Source organism: Manacus vitellinus, unplaced genomic scaffold (assembly GCF_001715985.3).
Source record: "Manacus vitellinus isolate BGI_N305 unplaced genomic scaffold, ASM171598v3 scaffold_94_pilon, whole genome shotgun sequence".
Classification (NCBI taxonomy): Eukaryota; Metazoa; Chordata; class Aves; order Passeriformes; family Pipridae; genus Manacus; species Manacus vitellinus.
The window spans coordinates 916,456-924,758 of record NW_021940890.1 but is presented as its reverse complement, the minus strand read 5'-3'; the positions used below and the strand labels follow the sequence as shown (position 1 = coordinate 924,758).

Genomic DNA, 8,303 nt, shown 5'->3' with positions numbered 1-8,303 from the left:
GGGCAGGGCCGGGGCACCGCCCGGCCAGGACATGGTGAGTGCCACGGGCTCTCAGTGACTCCCGGAGAATGGTTTGTTTTCCTTCAAAACACTTGGAATAGAAGGTACAGAGCTGTAATTCTTAGTTCAGTTCGCTTGTGCTGCAGTGACATCCCTGGTTGTCACATTTTCATAAGTCTTTTAATTATTTGCTTACATCAATCCATAGCCTGAATGACAGGAATTATTAATAGTTCCTTTTCCAGAAGAGTTCTGGTTATTCTGGAACACACTGGGGTCAGCTGTTTACGGGGAAGAACTCTAAATGCTTTGCTAATTAGTCTGAATCCTTCCTCCTTGGAAGGACCATGGAGAGGACAAACCCTGGGAAGCTCCATGAACCAGGGACCAGCAGAACAGAGCCTGGTCACACCTGGGAAACAATGGTTGCTCCATGGGAGACCTGTCCCAGGTGTGAACACTGTCCCTGTGTGTCCTGCTCACGGCTCATCCAGGCTCTGCAGAAGGTGCCAGTGGCACCTTGGTGGGTGTAGAAGACATTGGCAACCAGCACTTGTTGTCCCCTGATGGCTGGGGTTAAACAGAAAGGTTGGAATGGTGGGGTTTTTAGTGCTGAAAGGTGTCTGTGTCACAGCTGATTTCCCTGCTCCTGACAGAGAAGATTCCCTCCTGTTGTGAGATCCAGGGCACCCTCAGGGAGTTTGCAGGTGACATGGAGCTGAGTGTGACCCTTTTTATAACGAGGGTGGGGAGGCCCTGGCCCAGGTTGCCCAGAGAAGCTGTGGCTGCCCCTGGATCCCTGGAAGTGCCCAAGGCCAGGTTGGAGCGGCCTGGGCTGGTGGAAGGTGTCCCTGCCCATGGCAGGGGTGGCACTGGGTGGGCTTTGAGGTCCCTTCCCACCCAAACAGTTCTGGGATTCTGTGGGGTATTTTAATAAGCGTATCAACAAACCACACCCCCGGGAATGTTTCTGTTCCCCACACCAAGGAGGTTTCCCTGTGGTTGCTTTGCAGGGTCAGTGTTCCCACGGGTCCCTCGGGCCCCGCCCACTGCAGAGCCCCCTGTGCTGGAGAGCCCCCAGAAGTTCTTCCTGCGCATAAAGGAGAAACTGCAGCAGCAGCAGCAGCACAAAGGTACGTGGGACTGCCCTGGGAAACACTTCACAGCCTTCCTCAGCTCAGAACCCAGGCACTGGGGAGGCTGGAAAAGCCCTCTGACCCCATCGAGTCCAGCCATCCCAAGGCCACCACTGCCCCATGTCCCCACGGGCTCCACCACAAGCCCCTTCCAATGCTTAAATATCACTAACTTCTTTGTTGCACCTTTTTTTTTCCTAATGTGCAGATCCAACACCTTCAAACCCCATCCAGCAGAACATTCCTCCCCCCACAGCCACGGAGAAGCCTTTAGTCAGAGCTGCCTGTGCCGAGCAGCCCAGGGCTGAGCCTCCCGAGGAGGGGGACGCCAATAAGGAGGAGGATGTGGACGTTTTCCTGGTGGAACCAATAGATGCTGATGGTGAAATGTCTCAGAGCACAGGGACTAGTTTTCTGAATGTGAATTCCACCCCTTCGAAAAACGAGGATCAGGTAACAGAAAACTGGGGAAATGGAGGAGCAAAACATACAGAGCTTCATCAAGGCAGAAGAGAGTTGCAGCCCAGTAAAAAACAAGCTGCTCTGGGAGTGGAAAAGACCGTGGAGAGTAATTCCCCAAAGCCCTCCCAGTGCTTCTGCAGCATTATGCTGTCTAGTCCCACAGTCCACATTCCAAAGAAGCAGAAGCTGACAGAAAGGCCTGAGGACCCTTTGGACAAACGTCATACCGACCAACCTGCTGGCAAAGCAGACAAAGAGGTGGGAGAAATTAATCCTTTAGGGAAAAGAGATTCCTCTGGGCCGTGTGTAGCTCCAGTTGTGGTTTTTCTTGTCAAAAGCAAGGAGCACTCAGAAGAGAACAAACCACTGTTTCATTAGATTTTACTGGTAAATTTTCCCATCGAAAAGATTTATTTTTTACCTTACTCCAAGATGAGTTACTCCAAATGTTCAGGTTTTGGGTTGGTTTTTTTTTTGTCTAAAAGAGGCCCTTTTGGTTTAGTGTGCACAAGCCACAGTGTGGGCTGAAAGGGTCCCAGTGTTGGTTCCAGCTCTTGGCTGCCCAGTCAAATCCAAGGAGGAGAGACCTTTCCCAGCTGTAGGCTAGGGATGAATCCATGAATCTGCCCAGCTGATGAGGAGGTGAAAGGCTTGGCTTTCCTACAGAACATCTGGACTCCTTCTGAATCGAGTGGGACCAGAATCTTTTCCTAGGAGAGCAGTCTGCAGCCTGGCAGTACTCCCACCTTTCTGTATGGAAGGCAGTGTATCTGGAAGCATGCTGCATCCCTGGGATTCCCTGGAAACCTGGCACAAGCACACCTGCCTGAGGCTTGAGTTTCCCTTGTTCTCTGGAGGAACCTGGGGTTGCAGTTCCTTCAAGTTAAGCGAGTGACTTGTTTTGTTCTCCCACGTGGCCAAGTGTGTTTGATGTGTTTCCTGTACTAAAAAAACCAATTCACCTTCGTGGTGAGCTTTGACTGAGATAAGGATCAGATACCCTTTAATAGTCAAGATTTGTAGCCAAGGAGAAGGGATGTTGTTACTGGATCTGAGCACTGAGGAGGTGCTGGGTAATAAATACAACTTTAAATGCTTTATTTTCTTTTTTTTCTGTACCAGAAAAGCATCTGCCTGAGCAGCTGGAGGATTAAAGTGATGGAAGGCAACACGGCGATTTCTCTGGAGGGCAAACGGCAGTAAGACCCCGTTTTGTGGTTGATGTGTAGTGTAAAACAGGCCCAGCCTGGGGCACCCCCCACCCAGGGATGGTGCAGAGCAATTCCTCTGTGTGGGCAAGAGGTGGCCAGACAAGGCCAGAGCCGTTCCTGTTCCAGGCTAGGGAAGGAAAGCAGCACAGAGCACGTCCTGCCAGCACCTGCATCCCTCAGCAAACGGGCATCACTGCCACTCCCCTTGGAACAGCAGAGCTCCAGGTCAAACCCCCTTCTTTTCTGCAAAGGAAAGGTTGTGTTCCCCTTGCTCAGGCTCTGTCTCTCCCCAGGGACATGAAGGGCCTGCTGTGGCACAGCAATGCCATCACCGAGCGCGTGGCCCACAACCAGCTGAGGACGTCCTCGGGCAGCCTCTACCTCCTGCAGGGCAAGATCGACTCTGCCACCATGAGGAGAGAAGGTGAGGCTGGGGCAGAGCAGCACTGCCACTGCTCAGGGGTGCCCTGGGGAGGGGAGGGATGGACCTGCCCAGCTGGGCTGGGATCCTGTTCTCTGGCATGTTCTGCAGTAAGGAGCTGCAGGTTAGTGCTTCCAGGCAGCCCCGGGGGCACAGAGATCAGCTGTGGCACAGGTGAATGAATACTTAGAATCACAGGATCAACTGAGCTGGAAGGGACCCCCAAGGACCATCCAGTCCAACCCCTGGCCCCTGACCCCAACAATCCCCCTGTGCCCCAGAGGATCATCCAAACCCTCCTGGAGCTCTGGCAGCCTTGGGGCCGTGCCCACTGCCCTGGGGAGCCTGGGCAGTGCCAACCACCCTCTGGGGGAGGAACCTTGTCCTGAGATCCAACCTGAGCCTGCCCTTGGCATTATTTCCCTTAACACAGGTGTGCCCTGGGTGTGTGATGCCAGGTTTTCACTGAACACACCTGCACTCTGCTCTTTCAGGCCCAAAGATGTGTCTGTGTCTTCAGTGTTTCCTTCTTAATTCCTGGGATACCTGCTTGATAAACACCTGACCTGGCTGCTCTCTGACTTGAAGTTTTTATTAGTTCCTCTGCTAAATACTTGTATTTGCTTTCATTTTACCATTCTGAGAAGAAGTAACAGCAATAGGTTTGTGAGCAGAGTGGCTCGAGTGCTGCAGAGGCTTCCTAAAGCCTGGGAGCGAATGGGCTGTGCTGGGATGGAACTGGCTGGGTCAGTTCCTCTGACCTTTGGACTGAATATGCTTGTCCTGGATGTTTTCTCTACCCCCAGTGATTAAAAGTCTCGCTGAGCTGTTGGTGATGTCCCCTCTGTCCCCCCAGGGTTTCCCTACCGCTTCATCAAACGATTCACCTATGGCTTTTCCAGGAGGTGGAAGGAGTATGTCCAGGAGTTCCTCGAGGAAAGGAGGAGGTAATTTCTCTTTCATTGCAATGTTCTTTAAAGCATTCATTGAGGTTTTGCTTTTTAAGAATATTATACCAGAGAAGTGTGAAAGGCTGCAGATGTGTGCACGAAGCCACTGCTGTGCTGTGCCAAGGGGCTTCTGCCCCCAGGAAGGCTTCACTTTTACATCATTTGTTAAGGAACAGCTCTTTTAGATGCTTATTCTTTCTTTTCTTAAACTCCAAATCATTAGGAAAGGCCAAAAACAGAACAGTGGTGTGGATGAAGATGAAGAGAGTGACACTGTGGTGGAAAGTGATGTGTTGGAAACTGGAGAAGGCTCAAAGAAGAAACCTGGAATGAAGAACACCACCTATGAAGTATTGCCAAGGAATGATGAAAACACCTGTGAGTGTTTGATAATCATTTCCTTTGGAAAAGACAACTGGGGGAGGACAGAATGGGTTGTGGAAAAGCTCCTTACGTTGGTGTTGTTTCCAGGAATTGCTGTAAAGCCACAACCTGTTGAGCCCCCTGGTTTTGCTCAGCCTTAGAGAGCAGTCCCAGCCTTGTGGACACTGACAGCTTTGGGCTTTAACTCACACCTTTCTCTGGGTTCTCTGTCCAGTGGGGTTTGGCCAAGCTCCACTGTGCTGTTTGTTGATGCTGCAATCAGATTTCCTTGCTAGCACTATAAAAGCTCCTTTATTTTTTTCTCTCCTCACTCCCATTTATTTGTCTCTCATCATCCACGTTTATTTTTCGCTCCCTTTTCTCTCAATGAGGAGCTGTTCAGTGTGACAACTTCTCTTTATCATTCTCCCTCCCTCCATGACTTTGCCAGTATTTATAACCTTGTAAACAGAGTGAAAGTCCTCACAGAGAGTGGGACACCTGTGAAGGTGATCACTTCAGTGCTGTTTTTCCAATCAGAACACTTTCAAAAGAACCACTTGGGCTAAGTTTTACATTGTCCACGTAGTCTGGTTTAAACACCACATTGCTCGTGAGGTGTGCAAGGCTGAATTTTCCATGCAATGTCTGGGACAAGCCCCTTATTTCCTGCTTTCCCCCTGCAGACACCACCCCAAGGCACAGCTCCCCGGGGAAGGACTCGAGCAGGGTTTACACTCGCAGCGGGAGACAGGTCAGACCCCCCATGAACTTCTGGTGTGGGCAACGGGCCTTTGTGGATCAGAACCTTAATGTCACCCTGGAAGAGGGTGGAGTGGATTATCTCAGCCTGGTAAGGTTCCTTTGCATGTTGGTGCTTAAGTGTGTCTTAAATATAATGAATAAACTTGGCAAGGTGTGTAACGGAACCGGTGCAGCTCTCAGAGGTACCTGGAAGGGAAGGAGCAGGATAAAAACATTGTAAAACAAACTAACAGAATTGCCTTAGCTCTGTGTTATCAGGGAACTGTTGTCTGTCAAATGGGGACAATGGGGAATTGGTTCTGGAAAAAGCCTGGGGTTTTTGGAAAGATAATGTATCAGACAGGCAGTTGGTGAGGTCCCACCTCAGATCCTGAGGTCCTTCACTGCAGGATAGCCCTGGAGGGGGTGGAGCGTGTCCAGGGAAGGGAAGGGAGCTGGGAAGGGGCTGGAGCAGCAGGAGCAGCTGGGGGAGCTGGGGGGGCTCAGCCTGGAGAAAAGGAGATTAAATTAGGTTTAGATTAAATTGTTTTATTTTGAAGATGCTTAGTAGTGAAAAATCCCACAAAAAGACCAGTTTCATCTCTAAGAAGAACAAACCAAAGGAAGTCATGAAGACAACAGAGGAAATGCCAAAAAGCCAAAATAAAGGTAACAACTTTTTTTCCCCTATTTTCAGGTGATTGATGGAATCAGTGGGATTGTGAGTTGGGTGCTGGAGCAGTGGGGTGGGGTCTGTTAACGCAAAGGATTTATTTAAGTCTTTTAATGGTCAGCTGCTTTTTCTCTGAAGGGTCATCAGAGCAGCACTGATGTGTAGTTTTACAGCTCCAGATATAAACTGTGCTTGTCAAAGTGTTCTCTAACTGCATAATTGGGACACACGTTTCTTTCGACACACTGAAATGGAGGGATCCAGTGCCTTGGGGCCTGGCTTTGCTTTTTAATGAGGAGGAAATAAAAGATATGACATGCCTGTGTAGGCGTGGAAAAAAAAAGTCTATTAGCGGAGTTTTTGATAAAAACTTGTTGTTAATAAAATGTGGGCAACAGTAGAAGCCTGCAAACAGTGTGAAATGTCAAGCAGAAGTTTCTGTCCTAAAGCAGCTGCAATGTTTCCTGCAGAAAGGCTCTTTGGAGCAGGAGCAGAGCTTTTGGGAGGTGTGTGCCCAGGCAGTGTTCGGTAGTCACGGACAGCCCTTCCCGGAGCTCTGAGTTTGTAGTGCCTGGCAGGTAAAGCTCTGGCAGGGGTTGCAGGTGCCCTGTGCTGAGAGCCACCACTCACCCTGCACCCTGCCATTGTCTCTTCCAGGGAAAAGCAGGGAGAGAGGAGCCAGCTCCAAACGGGAATCCGAGCCTGCTGGAAGCAGGGAGAGAGGAGCCAGTTCCAAAGGGGAATCCAAGCCTGCTGGAAGCAGGGAGAGAGGAGCCAGCTCCAAAGGGGAATCTGAGCCTGCTGGAAGCAGGGAGAAGGGAGCCAGCTCCAAATGGGAATCCAAGCCTGCTGGAAGCAGGGAGAGAGGAGCCAGCTCCAAATGGGAATCCAAGCCTGCTGGAAGCAGGGAGAGAGGAGCCAGCTCCAAAGGGGAATCCAAGCCTGCTGGAAGCAGGGAGGCCCGGCGGTTCCTGTTGGAGGAGGAGGAGAGTGACCCTGCAACCAGGGGCACAAAAACCAAATCCCAGCCTCCTGCCAGGGTGCCTTCCTCAAACAGCAAAGTGCCAAACAGACACAGCCCCAGAATCCTGGGAATGGCAAAGGAGAAGCGAGGAGCAGACGCTGCAGAGCTGCCCGGGTACGAGCAGGCTTCCAAGTACTCCCTGAGGTCAGCCAGGAAGCCTTTCCCAGCCAAGCACTTCACCAAGGAATCCTCAGGCAAGGATGAGGGAGGGGGATCCAGTGATGATGATACCCCACTGCTGATCAGAAGGAAAAATAAATCTGTGTTAAAACCGGGGCCTCAAAGCCGCAGATCCCGCTCTGACTCTGACAGATCCCAGGATGGTGCAGACAAGGCGTGGGGTGAGCCAAGGACAGGAAGAGCCTCCCGGAATGTGCCAGTGAGGCTGAGTGAGACCAGTGAGGAGTCTGAGCTCGCCACCGAAGGAAACAGTCCTGCCAGTGGGTCCAGCGACTCCCTCCTGCCTGGGGAGGCCGTGAGGACACGGAGCAGAACCAACCCCCCCAGGCACTGGCTGGATTTCGACAGCGAGCCCGAAACCAGCAAGGAGGAACTTCCCACAAAGGACAGGAATGCAAAAGTACCTGGTAAAAAACCAGGGGCTGGAGCTCCCAGCACTGCCAAGTCTGCAGCAGCCAGATCGAGAGAGCCTGAGAGGGCAAAGCAGCAGAAACCTCTGGAGCTTTTTGCCAGGGCAGCTGATGGCTGGTCTGAGAAGGAATTACAGAAGCTTTACAGGCAAGGGGTCGCTCTGTGTTCAGAGGGAACAGTTCCCGCCGGGCACCGGCGGGGTTGGGGTGGTCTGCTTTGGGATTTTCCAGGTTCCCTCTCTTGCACGTGATTTTCAAGGGTTCCTTTATGTTTTAGTTCCCTCTTGTCCCCAAGTTAACCATCAGTGAAACAAAGGAGAAGCTGGGTATTCTCTACAATAGCTGGAGGTGTGTGAGCCTGCAGCAGCCCCTGTCACAGTGTGAAGGGAGAGGAGCACTGCTTAGGCAGGATTTTGTGAATCTACTCCTCTGCTGGTTTTCAAAACCACATATTTAATCTCGTTAAAAATAAAAACTCATTCCTATGAGTAACATTGAAACCCATGAGTAGGTAAATGACATGGTAGTATTTGTGTGTATGATGTGGACCATGGGCCAGAGGGGGCAGGTTCTGTCCCCAGACTGGAGTGACATGTTTAACGTGCCATGTTTATGTCAGCAGGTTTGGTAAAGGGGAGAGGAACTGCAGGAATGTGCATGTTCTAAGTGTCTGGAGGAGACACCAGAGGAAAAAATTCTTTCCAGAGAGGGTAATCAGCCATTGGAATG

The 8,303-nt window shown here is 51.1% G+C and overlaps 1 protein-coding gene across 1 annotated transcript in view; it reads left to right on the top strand.

The window, feature by feature from the left end:
- Positions 1-964: 964 nt before the first annotated feature.
- Positions 965-8,303, top strand: part of MIS18BP1 (MIS18 binding protein 1) — a gene marked incomplete at its 3' end in the record, with an annotated part of 11,263 nt that continues 3,924 nt past the window's right edge. Inside the window, exons 1-10 of the mRNA XM_029965281.1 lie at positions 965-1,133; positions 1,345-1,856; positions 2,721-2,797; positions 3,103-3,233; positions 4,087-4,177; positions 4,404-4,558; positions 5,230-5,396; positions 5,848-5,956; positions 6,618-7,722; positions 8,197-8,284. Coding sequence (XP_029821141.1) covers positions 965-1,133; positions 1,345-1,856; positions 2,721-2,797; positions 3,103-3,233; positions 4,087-4,177; positions 4,404-4,558; positions 5,230-5,396; positions 5,848-5,956; positions 6,618-7,722; positions 8,197-8,284 — 2,604 coding nt within the window. The remainder of the gene's footprint in view (positions 1,134-1,344; positions 1,857-2,720; positions 2,798-3,102; positions 3,234-4,086; positions 4,178-4,403; positions 4,559-5,229; positions 5,397-5,847; positions 5,957-6,617; positions 7,723-8,196; positions 8,285-8,303) is intronic.